General features: G+C 40.9%; 1 protein-coding gene across 2 annotated transcripts in view; it reads left to right on the top strand.

The window, feature by feature from the left end:
* Positions 1-13,310, top strand: part of DNAAF4 (dynein axonemal assembly factor 4) — a 62,401-nt gene that overhangs the window by 42,734 nt on the left and 6,357 nt on the right. For both annotated transcript variants that reach the window (XM_017543360.2, XM_017543363.2), the window contains exons 5-7: positions 1,258-1,403; positions 4,076-4,185; positions 12,145-12,298. In XM_017543360.2, coding sequence (XP_017398849.1) covers positions 1,258-1,403; positions 4,076-4,185; positions 12,145-12,298 — 410 coding nt within the window. The remainder of the gene's footprint in view (positions 1-1,257; positions 1,404-4,075; positions 4,186-12,144; positions 12,299-13,310) is intronic.

The raw sequence follows: 13,310 nt of genomic DNA, 5'->3' as shown, positions 1-13,310 counted from the left end.
AGACGGGGTTTCACCGTGTTGACCAGGATGGTCTCGATCTCTTGACCTCGTGATCCACCCGCCTCGGCCTCCCAAAGTGCTGGGATTACAGGCTTGAGCCACCGCGCCCGGCCCACTCCTGGGTTCTTAATGTTATTTCTCCATGTTCTGGAACATTTCCTTGAGTAATGTATTTAGAAAAGCTGACTAGGTAGTGTTGGCTTTTGCCATCATGAGTGAGCAACAGTATACTCAGATAGAAAATTATTAGGACTTTTTATTAGGTAGGTTCAAGCTGAGCATTGTAAAATAAAGATCCAAGTGTACAGACCAAATAAAGATGAAAATTTAGTTCTCTTTAATGTAATACTTTGTTAGACAACAGTGCTCAATGACTGTGTTCCATAAGGCCATCCTGGCTGGTGGGATCACCTCTTTTATCACATCATTTGGCTTTCATCTTTGAGCCTATGAGGCCTTTTCCCCTCCTTGCCCCACTCCTTTGAAATGTCGTCAAGACCCTTTACTAGGTTTTGTTTGTTTGTTTGAAACGGAGTCTCACTCTGTTGCCCAGGCTAGAGTGTAGTGTCGTGATCTTGGCTAACTGCAATCTCCACCCCCCAGGTTCAAGGGAGTCTCCTGCTTCAGCTTCCTGAGTAGCTGGGATTACAGGTGTGCACCACCAGGTCTGGCTAATTTTTGTGTTTTTAGTAGAGACAGAGTGTCACTATGTTGGCCAGGCTGGTGTTAAACTCCTGACCTCAGGTGATCGGCCTGTCTTGTCCTCCCAAAGTGCTGTGAGTACAGACGTGAGTCACTGCACCCATCCTTGCCAGTTCTCATTAGTTCTCTTTGATGGCTAAAACCTTTTACGCTAACATAAGAAAGTATATAGGAGATAAAGTATATAGGAGCTATTGCTATAGAGTTTAAGGAGATAGAGTTGGTATTGGCAGTGCTGGTTTTGCCTATGTTCCCTTCTCTAGAGTTGATGTAGTTACCTAGAGTATCCTCTCTTGGAGTTGATGTGAATTAAGTACTGTGGTTTTAAAAAGAGAACCCTAGAAAAGTAGCGGGGGCCATTGATAAAGAACAGGTAGGTCATTAGTTGCCATATTTTCAGTGCTAAATTTTGCATTTTTTCTTGAAGAAAATATCTTTGATTTATTTGTTTAGGATTTGGGGGTTAGCTTTGATGTGTAATTATTTTAAATGTCAGTTGATTGTTAACTAGACAATGAGAAATAAGTGACTGACTTGCTACCACTGTTTTTGAAGGGAGAAATTCAGAAAATATATTTACTGAGAAGTTAAAGGAAGACAGTATTCCTGCTCCTCGCTCTGTTGGCAGTATTAAAATCAACTTTACCCCTCGAGTATTCCCAACAGCTCTTCGTGAATCACAAGTAGCAGAAGAGGAGGAGGTAGATATACTTACTGTAGTTACAACTACCACAAATTAAAATGCTTTGTTTTTATTTCATCCATGGAAACTAGAATTGGTTCTGAATTTCTTTTTTTTTTTTTTTTTTTTTTTTAATCGCCATGAATATCTGTCCCTCACCCACCGCAGTTAGGTCGCGGCCAGGGAGAGCGTGATGTCACCACATGGATCGGAAAACTGAATTTCTTAAGTATTTATTATACTAAAGATATAACATCATGAATGTATTTTGGAATTTCCTTATGAGAAAATATATTTTGCAGGTATTTTTTGCCTCAAGAATAATGATAAGAGAACACTGATTTAATATATGTACAATAGGCCGGGCGTGGAGGCTCAAGCCTGTAATCCCAGCACTTTGGGGGCCGAGGTGGTGGTTCACTTGCGCGACCCCGCTACTGATCAGCACGGAAGTTTTGACCTGCTCCGTTTCCAACCTGGGCTGGTTCACCCCTCCTTAAGCATCCTGGTGGTCTCCCCCTCCTGGGAGATCACCATATTGATGCTGAACTTAGTGCAGACACCCGATCGGCATAGCGCACTGCAACCCAGAACTCCTGGGCTCAAGCGATCCTCCCACCTCAGCCTCCCGAGTAGCTGGGACTACAGGCACGCGCCACTGCGCCCAGCCAAATACATCATTTTCTATAATGTTGATAGATTTATAAACTCTGGATCAGTATGTATTTCGGAAGGAAGATACTTAGAAATTATTAATATATCATTACAGCTAATTATTACCAATAACAGGTATTTCTAATGCGACATTTGAGAATTAATATCTTTCATCCATTTATAAATTCCTAAGCCCTAGATTTCAAATATTGTATCTTTAGTTATATCAGCTTAAGAGCTGCATTTTTTTGGCCAGGTGCAGTAGCTCATACCTGTAATCCTAGCACTTTGGGAGGCAGAGGTGGGAGGATTGCCTGAGGTCAAGAGTTTGAGACCGGCCTGACCAACATTTTGAAACCCCATCTCGACTAAAAATTCAAAAAATTAGCCAGACATGGTGGTGAATGCCTGTAATCCCAGCTACTTGGGAGGCTGAAATAGGAGAATGAATTTAGGAGGAGGAGGTTGCAGTGAGCTGAGATTGCGCCATTTCACGCCAGCCTGGGCAACAAGAGCAAAGACTCTGTCCCCCGCCAAAAAAGGACTGCATTTTTTTTTTTTGAGGCAAAGTCTTACTCTGTTGCCCAGGCTGGACTGCAATGGTGCAATCTCAGCTCACTGCAACCTACACCTCCTGGGTTCAAGTGATTCTCCTGCCTCAGCCTCTCTAGTAGCTGGAATTACTGGTGTGAGCCACCACACCTGGCTGATTTTTTGTATTTTTAATAGAGATGGGGTTTCACCATGTTGGTCAGGCTGGTCTTGAACTCCTGACCTCAGGCAGTTCACCTGCCTCAGCCTCCCAAGTGCTGGGATTACAGGCATGAGCCACCGCACTTGACCAAGAACTGCATTTTTTTACTGCAAGGCTGAATTGATACGTCTTTCAATTGAAAAATTGTAGAAATAACAGGCTCCTTAAGACACAATGACAATATAAATATTAATTATTTCATGGTATTAAACAATGTATTTTTCTGTATTTTTAACATTTCTATAATTACACAATTATAATCATTTTAAAATCGTGTGTGTATGTGTATACACACCAGACACACTTTTTCATTTTTTTTTTTAGAGTTGGGGTCTTGCTCTGCTGCCCAGACTGGAGTACGGTGGTGCAATCATGGCTCACTGTTGCCTTAAACTCTTGGGCTCAAGTGATCTCCCTGTATATTTTTCAGTATAGAAAAATAAAAATACTATAGCCAAGAAAGGTAAAATAATAATCACATGGGCTGGGCATAGTGGCTCACGCCTGTAATCCCAGCACGTTGGGAAGCCAAGGCAGGCAGATCACAAGGTCAGGAGTTCGAGACCAGTCTGGCCAACATAGTGAAACCCCGTCTCTACTAAAAATACAAAAATTAGCTGGGCATGGTGGCACACACCTGTAATTCCAGCTACTCAGGAGGCTGAGGCAGGAGAATCCCTTGAATCTGGGAGGTGGAGGTTGCAGTGAGCCGAGACCATGCTACTGCACTCCAGCCTGGGTGACAGAGGGAGACTCCATCTTGGGGGAAAGAAAAACCAAAAAACAAACAAAAAGCCATCATCAAATAGTATGTTAATCTACTCTGGCTGCTATAAACAAAGTACTACTATAGACTGGGTGGCTTAAACAACAAACATTCATTTCTCATAGTTCTGGAGGCTGAGAAATCCAAGATCAGGGTGCCAGCATGGTTCTGGGTAGGGTCCCATCATAACTTGTAGACAACCACTTTGTCATTGTGTCCACATGGTGGGTGGGGAGCTCTGATCTCTTTTTCTTCTTATAAGGATGCGAAACTCATTTTGGCGGCTCTCCTCTCATGACCTCAACCTAACTACCTCTCAGAGGCCCCACTTCCAAGTACTGATTCATACTGATGGCTAAGGCTTCAATATATGAATTTGGAGGAGAGGTGGGGAAGACACAAACATTCAGTGCATAACAAATATTTCCATCCATTGGAGGAAAATGAAAAATCTAAAAGGAAATGATAATAAAAATAAAACCTTCGTTTTTTTCATGAGACTTCTTTCTCATTCTAGTGGCTACACAAACAAGCCGAGGCTCGAAGAGCAATGAATACTGACATACCTGAACTTTGCGATTTAAAAGAAGAAGAAAAGAACCCAGAATGGTTGAAGGATAAAGGAAAGTAAGTTGTTTGAACTCTGACCATGAGCTTTATCATGTGTGAAGACATTAGTAGTTATCACAGGATGAGTATGGTGGCTCGTGCCTGCAATCCCAGCCCTTTGGGGAGGCTGAGGTGGGATGATCACTTGAAGCCAGAAGTTCAAGACAAGCCTGGGCAACAAAGTGAGTTTTTGTCTCTACAAAAAACAAACAAACAAAAAACATTAGTCCGGTGTGCTGGCAAGCACCTGTAGTCCCAACTACTCAGAAAGCTGAAGCAGGAGGATCCCTCCATCCTAGGAGTTCAAGGCTGCAGTGAGCTATGATTGTGCCACTGCATTCCAGTCTAGGCAACAAAGTGAGACCCTGTCTTTGGACAAAAAAAGCAGTTACCACATTTTCTAGATATGGTGTCTGTGCGTGTGTTGTTGGAGAAGGATATTTTGAATAAGCAAATGAGGTAGACAGGGCCTCCATATTTAAAAAGTAGGATAACAAGTAAGTCATTGAGGCTCTAGAGATTTTCTTTTTTTATTTAATGTCACAAAAATGAAAAAAAAATTACAGCGTTTGGAATGCTTATTAAAATAAATTCCTTTTAAAATCTCTTTTACAGCCGGGTGCGGTAGCACGTGCCTGTAGTCCCAGCTACTTGGGAGGCTGAGGCTGGAGGATCGCTTGAGTCCAGGAGTTCTGGGTTGTAGTACGCTATGCCAGTGGGTGTCTGCACTACGTTCGGCAGCAATATGGTGATTTCCCGGGAGCAGGGGACCACCAGGTTGCCAAAGGTGGGGTGAACCGGCCCACGTCGGAAACGGAGCAGGTCATAACTCCCGTGCTGACCAGTAGTGGGATTGTGCCTGTGAATAGCCATTGCACTCCAGCCTGGACAACATAGCGAGACCCTGTCTCTAAAAATTTTAAAAAAAATGGAAAAAAAAATCCCTTTTACATTTGACATACGTCCTTCCTGATGACTCCGATAAAAACAGCCTTTTTGGAAAGCTAGCATTATTTTGATTATTCATATCCATTTTTTTTTCTTTTTTTTGTTTTGAGATAGAGTCTTATTCTGTCACCACAGGCTGGAGTATAGTGGCACAATCTCAGCTCACTGCAACCTCCACCTCTCAGATTCAAGCAATTCTCCTGCCTTAGCCTCCCAAGTAGCTGGGATTACAGGGCCTACCACCACGCCTGGCTAATTTTTTTGTATTTTTAGTAGAGACAGGGTTTCACCATGTTGGCCGAGCTGGTCTCGAACTCCTGACCTCTAGTGATCCGCACACCTCAGCCTCCCAAAGTGCTGGGATTACAGGCATGAGCCCTAGTGCAGGACCTATTCAAATCCATTTTTAAAAGATTAATATATTATTGCCTTTCAGATCAGTGGTGTAGAAAGAAAAAAGATTACCATATTATCCCATAAATTACCTTATATTTGGGTAATGATTTTATTCATTTGTATATGGCTCTCTGTGTGAATATTTTAACATACTGATCAAAAACAGTGAATTCTGGTATATTCTGAGTGTAAATTTATGTTTATATTTCAAGGCAGCTATAGACATTTATTATATTTCATCATACACACTTCTATGTTTATTTTCCTATTGCTTCTGTAATAAACTACCACAAATTTAGTGGCTTAAAACAACACAAATTTATCTTTTAGTTCTGGAGTTCAGAAATCCAGAATGAATTTCAGTGGGCTAAAATTAGGTGTCAGTTGCTTTCCTTTTAAAGGCTCTAGGGACCAATCTGTTTTCCTAAATTTCCAGCATCTAAGCTGCTTGCATTCCTTGGATTGTGGCCCCCAGCCACTGGTTGCGTTGTTCTGACCTCTGCTTCCATGGTCTCTTCTCCTTTTCTGACTCTCCTGCCTCCTTCTTTCTTTTATAAGTTCTCTTGTGTTTACATTAGTCCTGCCTACTCGATGCAGGGTACTCTCTCCATCTCAAACTCTAAATCAATCACATCTGCAAAGTCCTCTTTGCCACGTTAGGTAACATTCATAGGTTCTAGGATTAGAATGTGGACATCTTTTGTCGGTGTGGGGGGAGCATTATCTGTCTACCACAATGTCTATATTTTTCTTTCCTGTCTACTTTTTCTTGTTTTTTTCTCTTGTCTGTTACAACACAAGTCTAGTAGAGTTTAGCTGGATTTCGCAATTTTTCTGAAGGTTAGAAGCCGGGAACTGACAGTTTGGTTCTTCTAACTCCCAAGAGTAAAACCATATATAATATTTTCTCCTCCTTCTCTTCTTCCTTCCTTTCTTCCTTTGTATTCATTATTTAGTCGTTAAATAAGCAATTATTGATTGCTTGCTATTTGCCAGACTATAGGCATTGAACGAGAGAAATCAGGAGGAGAGAGGCATACACAGATACTTAAAATACTGTGTGGGAAGTACAATAACATGGATAAGAACAAGGTAATACGTGGTAGGCATGGTGGGTCACGCCTGTAATCCCAGCATTTTAGGAGGCCGAGGCAGGCAGATCACCTGAGGTCGGGAGTGCGAGACCAGCCTGACCAGCATGGAGAAACCCCATGTCTACTAAAAATACAAAATTAGCCAGATATAAAAGGCATGGTAGCTCATGCCTGTAATCCCAGCACTTTGGGAGGCCAAAGTGGGTGGATCACCTGAGGTCAAGAGTTTGAGACCAGCATGGCCAACATGGTGAAATGCCATCTCTACTAAAATACAAAAAATTATCCGGGCATGGTGGTGGGCGCCTGTAATCCCAGCTACTTAGGAGGCTGAGGGTAGATAATTGCTTGAACTCGGGATGCAGAGGTTGCAGTGAGTTGAGATCGAACCACTGCCCTCTAGCATGGGTAACAGTGAGACTCCCATCTAAAAAAGAAAGAAAAAGAGAGAGAGTAAAAGAGAGAGAGAGAAAGGGAGAGAGAGAGAGAGAGAGAAAGAAAAAAAGAGAGAGGGCCAGGTGCCGGTGGCTCACGCCTGTAATCCCAGCACTTTGGGAGGCAGAGGCAGGTGGATCATGAGGTCAGGAGGTCGAGACCATCCTGGCCAACATGGTGAAACCTTGTCTCTACTAAAAAAAATACAAAAATCAGCTGGGCATGGTGGCAGGTGCCTATAATCCCAGCTACGTGGGAGGCAGAGGCAGGAGAATCACTTGAACCCAGGAGGTGGAGGTTACAGTGAGCTGAGATTGTGCCACTGCATTCTAGCCTGGGCGACAGATTCAGACTCCATCTCAAAAAAAAAAAAAGGAAAAAAATAAAGAGAAAGAATTGGGCCTTTACCTAATACCATGTACAAAAATAACTCAAAATGGATCAAAGACCTAAATGTAAGGACTAAACTATAAAATTCTTAGAAGAGAACACAGGGTGCTTCCTTACATTGGATTTGGTAAAGTTTCCTGCATATGACTCCAAAACAATAGGCAACAAAAGAAAAAATGGTTAAGTTGGACCACATCAAAAATAAAAATTTTGTACATTGACGACACTATAAACAGAGTAAAAAAGCAACTCATGGAATAGCGAAAATATTTGCAAATTGAGAACATATATGAGCTACTCTTCAACAACAAAACAACCTAATTTAAAAATAAGCAAAGAGCCCAGAGCCACCACTCACACCTGTAATCCCAGCTTTTGGACAGGCCAAGGTGGACAGATCACTTGAGGCCAGGAGTTCGAGACCAGCCTGGCCATCATGGTGAAACCCTGTCTCTACTAAAAATAGAAAATTTGCAGGGCATGGTGACTCACACTTGTAATCCCAGCTACTCTGATTCTCTCAGCTATGAGAATCACTTGAATTTGGGAGGTAGAGGTTGCAGTGAGTTGAGATGGCACCACTGAACTCCAGCCTGGGCAACGGATCAAGACTCTGCTCAGAAATATGATAATAATTTTTTTAAAAATAAAAATGACCAAAGAACCTAAATAGGCATTTCTCCAAAGAAGACAAATCGTTAGTATGAAAAAATGTTTAGTATTGCTAACCATTTGGGAAATGCCTGTCAAAACCACTATGAGATGCCACTTCCCACCCTTTAGGATGGCTACTCAGAAAAAAAACCAAAAAACAGTAAATAACAAGTGTTAGTGAGGATGTGGAAAAATTAGAATCCTGTGCATTCTTGGTAGAGGTGTAAAATGATACAGCTGCTATGGAAAACAGTATTGTTGCTCAAAGAAGTAAAAATAGAATTTTTGTTTTCTTTTTCTGAGATAAGGTCTGGCTCTATAGCCCATGCTTGAGTGTAGTGGTGTGATCTTGGCCCACTGCAACCTCTACCTCCCAGGCTTTTAAGCCATCCTCCCACCTAAGCCTCCCAAGTAGATGGGACCAGCTAATTTTTGTAGTTTTTGTAGAGACAGAGTTTTGCTGTGTTACCCAGGCTGGTCTCAAACTCATGAGCTCAAGCAACCTGTCCACCTTGGCCTCCCAAAGTGCTGGGATTATAGGTATAAGCCACCACACATGGCCAAAAATAGAATTGTTATATCATCTAGTAATTCCAGTTCTGGGTGTATACCCAAAAGAACTAACAGCAGAAACACAAACAGATAGTTGTACACCCAGGTTCATAGCAATAACACTCAAAATATCCAAAACATATAAGCAACCCAGGTGTCCATTGAGGGATAAATAGATCAATAAAATGTGTCATATCCATAACAATGCAGTGTTATTTCAGCCTTAAAAAGGGAGGAAATCCTGTCACATGCTACAACATGGATGAACCTTGAAGACATTATGCTAAATGAAATAGGCCAGTCACAAAAGGACAAATGTATGATTTCACTTATGTGAGGTACTTAGAGTGGTCAAACTGACAGAGACAGAAAGTCAAATGGTGGTTGTGAACGACTAGAGAGGAGGAGGATCGGAGAGTTACACTCTAATGGGTATGGAGTCTCAATTTGAGAAGATGAAAAAGTTATAAACATGGATGGTGGTGATGGTTGTACAACGTAAATGTAGTTAATGCCACTGAATTTTACATTTTAAAATGTTTAAAGTGGTAAATTTTGTTATATATATTTTACTACAGTTTAAAAAATAAAAGTCCAGGCATTGTGGCTCAAGCCTGTAATCCCAGCACTTTGGGAGGCCAAGGCTGGTGGAACACAAGGTCAGGAGTTGAAGACTGGCCTGATCAACATAGTGAAACCCTGTCTCTACTCAAAATACAAAATTTAGCCGGGCATGGTGGCTGTGTAATCTCAGCTACTCAGGAGGCCGAGGCAGGAGAATCGCTTGAGCCTGGGAGGCAGAGGTTGCAGTGAGTCGAGATTGTACCAATATTCTCCAACTTGGGCGACAATGCGAGACTCCATCTAAAAAAAAACAAAAAACAAAAAAAGTTTTGTTGTAGACACTGCAGGTTACCTAGCCAATATTTGTTCTCTCCCTTTATCCTTATTGGCTGAGCCCATATTTTGTTTATGTGTGCAGACCTTGCCCGTATGACTTAGGATGGTGACCCTATTCCAAGTTCAGGGATAAATTCTCATTGACTTCAACAGATCATGATTGCTTTAGTTACATTCTTGCCTTTTTTTTTTTTTAAAGATATAGGCACAAAAATACTTATTATAATGTTCTTCATAAAAACAAAAGTATTGGAAAACAAGACCCCTAAATGTACCCAAGTAGGAGGAAATTGGTTTCAAAAATCCCAGCACTTATGAGAAAATACTGTAAGAACAATCTGTGTATTATGTACACTCTGTAAAAATGTATTTCTCCGTTTTCTAACATGAAAAGATGGTCATGTTTTTGAATTTTTAAAAGCATTCTAAACAGCAGTACAAAGTAGTAATAGTATGAATAGTAAAATTGGGGAGGTGGGGGTAAGAGGAGAGAGAAAGAGAGAGAGATGGTGGTGGGGGTGGGGGAAGCAGGGAGGGAGGCAAGGATAAAGGAAAAGAGAGTCTGAAGGAGAGAGAGAGAAAAGAGAGAGAGAGTTTGAGGAAGAGAAAGACTGCTTTTTATTTCTGTTTTAAGGGCATGTACTTTTGGTCAATGAGATGTGAAAGGAGGTAAACTGGGAGTTTTCTGGGAACGATTTTCTTTCTCTTAGGAAACATATACCAGAAAATATTGTTACCTTTTCTTCCAATGAGTATTATGCCTGTATGTGGCACCTTGAGCTAATATGTCCATGAAGATAACCAGCCAAATTATGGTTTCTGCTGAGTATAGTAGAATGGACAGATGGAAGGAGCCTGTGACCTTGATAACATCTTTGAGCTGCTAATTGGGCTTGGAGCTTCTTTCCTCTGGACTTCTTATTTTTACTTTTTGATCTTCCTTATAAGGTCCTTAATCCCATGGACTTTTAAAATGTGAGATAGGCTGGGTGCAGTGGCTCACGCCTGTAATCCCAGCACTTTGGGAGGCTAAGACAGGTGGAACACAAGGTCAGGAGTTCGAGACCAGCTTGGCCAACGTGGTGAGCCGAGATTGCGCCACTGCACTCTGTAGCCTGGGCGACAGAGTGAGAAACTCTGTCTCAAACAAAACAAAACAAAAAAAGTGAGATAATTAATTTCCTTACTTGTTTAAGCCCAGTTGAGTTGTGGTTCTGTTACTTGCATTCAGAAACATTGCTAATACAAGGCATTTCAGAAATGTAAACTGTACCCACAGAATTAGCTTTTCTAGTTTGTACAAGTTATTTTCAGCTTGAGTTTAGCTCAAATTAGGTGTGACAATGGTGTCATCTTAACTTTTAGTCAGTTTACTGGGTACTTTTATAGGTTTACTTTTGACATGTTTAATATTCCAGAGCAGCGAAGTATGCAGTAAAATGGAATGAACATGAGTATGAAGTTATATTTATATGAAATTTTTATTTTTAGCAAAGTATTTTCTGTTTTCCTGTTTGTGTACTTTTTCAAATTTTTGTAAGTGGAAATTATACATAAAAAACAAAGAAACTTTGCATTTTGAAGAAATTCTTTAATTGTGTACATCTCTTTATTTGAAGAGAATTTTGGAACATTTGAACTGAAAGTGTATATCCATTGCAAGTAACCAAAAAACCCAGCTCAAACTGGCTTTATATTGAAAGGAATTTATTGTCTTATAAAACTAAAAAGCTAAAGGTGTTTTGCATTTCAGGTAAAGCTTGATCCAGCAGCTTAACTGTATCATAAAGTCTCAGTTTCTTTCTGCCTTTTTATTCCTTTCATATTCTCATAGTATCAGCTTTATTCTAATGCCAGCTCTTCCATGTTAAAAGTGGTCAGTAACAATTTGGGCTATGTGACTTCTTCATTTATATCCAGCAGGGGGAGAAGTTTGCCCAACTTTTTATTCTCCAACTTTGAAACCAACCCACAGGCTTCATTCTAAATAGAACATTAGGCCTTGTGCTGTGGCTCATGCCTATAATCCCAGCATTCTGGGAGACCCAGGCAGGCAGATCACGAGGTCAAGAGATCAGGACCATCCTGGCCAACATGGTGAAACCCCATCTCTACAAAATGTACAAAAATTAGCTGGGCATGGTGGCATATTCCTGTAGCCCTAGCTACTCAGGAGCCTGAGGCAGGAGAAACACTGGAACCTGGGAGGTGGAGGTTGCAGTGAGCCGAGATTGTGCCACTGCACTCCAGCCTGGTGACAAAGCAAAACTCCGTCTCAAAAAACAAAATTGAAAAAAAAAGTAAATAGAACAATGTAGGTCTTACAAGCCCATCCCCGAGTCAACTACTATAGCAAAAAGAATGAAAATATGCCTACTGGCTTAAATTACTAATGTCTACCCTTGGAAATGGGAGTGAGATCCATCCCATTCAAATGGTAGGCTGGTGTATGTGAAAGAGAGATGGATTCAGTACAGTCAACCATGTTTACCCTACAGAGAATGCAAAAAGAGGTAAGCCATCCTCTCTGTGAAATACAATTAGATATTATTTCTGTGTTTCTGTTTCCATGTTAAATTGTTTTTCTTTTCTGTTTTTGTCTCATTAGCAAATTGTTCGCAACAGAAAACTATTTGGCAGCTATTAATGCATATAACTTAGCCATAAGACTAAACAATAAGATTCCACTATTGTATTTGAACCGGGCTGCCTGCCACCTAAAACTAAAAAACTTACACAAGGCTATTGAAGATTCTTCTAAGGTATGGATATCTCTTTCTTATATGTATATCCATTAATTGGTTTAAATGATGATCTTTTTCTGTTCAGTTGAAATAATTGAGATACGAAGATTTAAAAAATTGTCTTTCTTATTAAACCTTTTGTTTTTAACTGATTTTTTACTAATGGACAAGGAACTGGCATTTGTTGTGACTTCTATGAATAGTTAGTTAGATTAAAAATCAGCTTTTGCCGGGCGTGGTGGCTCACGCCTGTAATCCCAGCACCTTAGGAGGCCGAGGTGGGCGGATCACCTAAAGTCAGGAGTTCGAGAACAGTCTGGCCAACATGGAGAAACACCATCTCTTAAAAAAAAAAATCAGCTGTTACTGTATTGCCCTGATGTACCACTTCAAGTTCACAAAGAAATTAGTAAATGTTTTTTTGTTTTTTTTTTTTTTTTTTGACAGGGTCTTGCCCTGTCACCCATGCTGGAATGCAGTGGTAAGATGACAGCTCACTGCCACAGCTTTGACCTCCTAATCTCAAGCTATCCTCCCCACCTCAGCCTCTTAAGTAGCTGGGATTATAGGCACGAACCACCATACTTAGCTAAGTTTTTGTTTTGTTTTGTTTTTTGTTTTTGTTTTTTGTAGAGACAAGGTCTCCCTATATTTTTCAGGTTGGTCTCGAACTCCTGATTTCAAGGGCTGTTACAACATTTCAAAGTGCTATAATTACAGGTGTGAATCACTGTACCCTGCTGGAAATTAGTAAATGGTCAGTTGTGCCCTTTCCTTTCCTTTTCTTTCCTCTTTCCTTTCCCCCTTTGTTTTATTTTTTTCCTTCTTCCTTCTTTCTCCCTCCCTCTTTTTTCCTTCCTCTTTTTTTGTTCTCTTCTCCCTCTCTCCCTCCCTTTCTTTTCTTCCTCTTTCTTTCTTCTTCTCTCCCTCCCTTCCTTTCCCTTTTCTTCTTTTTCCTCTCCTCCCCTCCCCTCTCCTCCCTTCCCCTTCCTTTACTTCCTTTCTCTCTTTCTCCCTCCCTCCCTCCTTC

Source organism: Cebus imitator, unplaced genomic scaffold, assembly GCF_001604975.1.
Source record: "Cebus imitator isolate Cc_AM_T3 unplaced genomic scaffold, Cebus_imitator-1.0 Scaffold154, whole genome shotgun sequence".
In the NCBI taxonomy this organism is placed as follows: domain Eukaryota; kingdom Metazoa; phylum Chordata; class Mammalia; order Primates; family Cebidae; genus Cebus; species Cebus imitator.
Note: the sequence above shows the minus strand (reverse complement) of the source record. Positions and strands in the feature narration are given on the sequence as shown.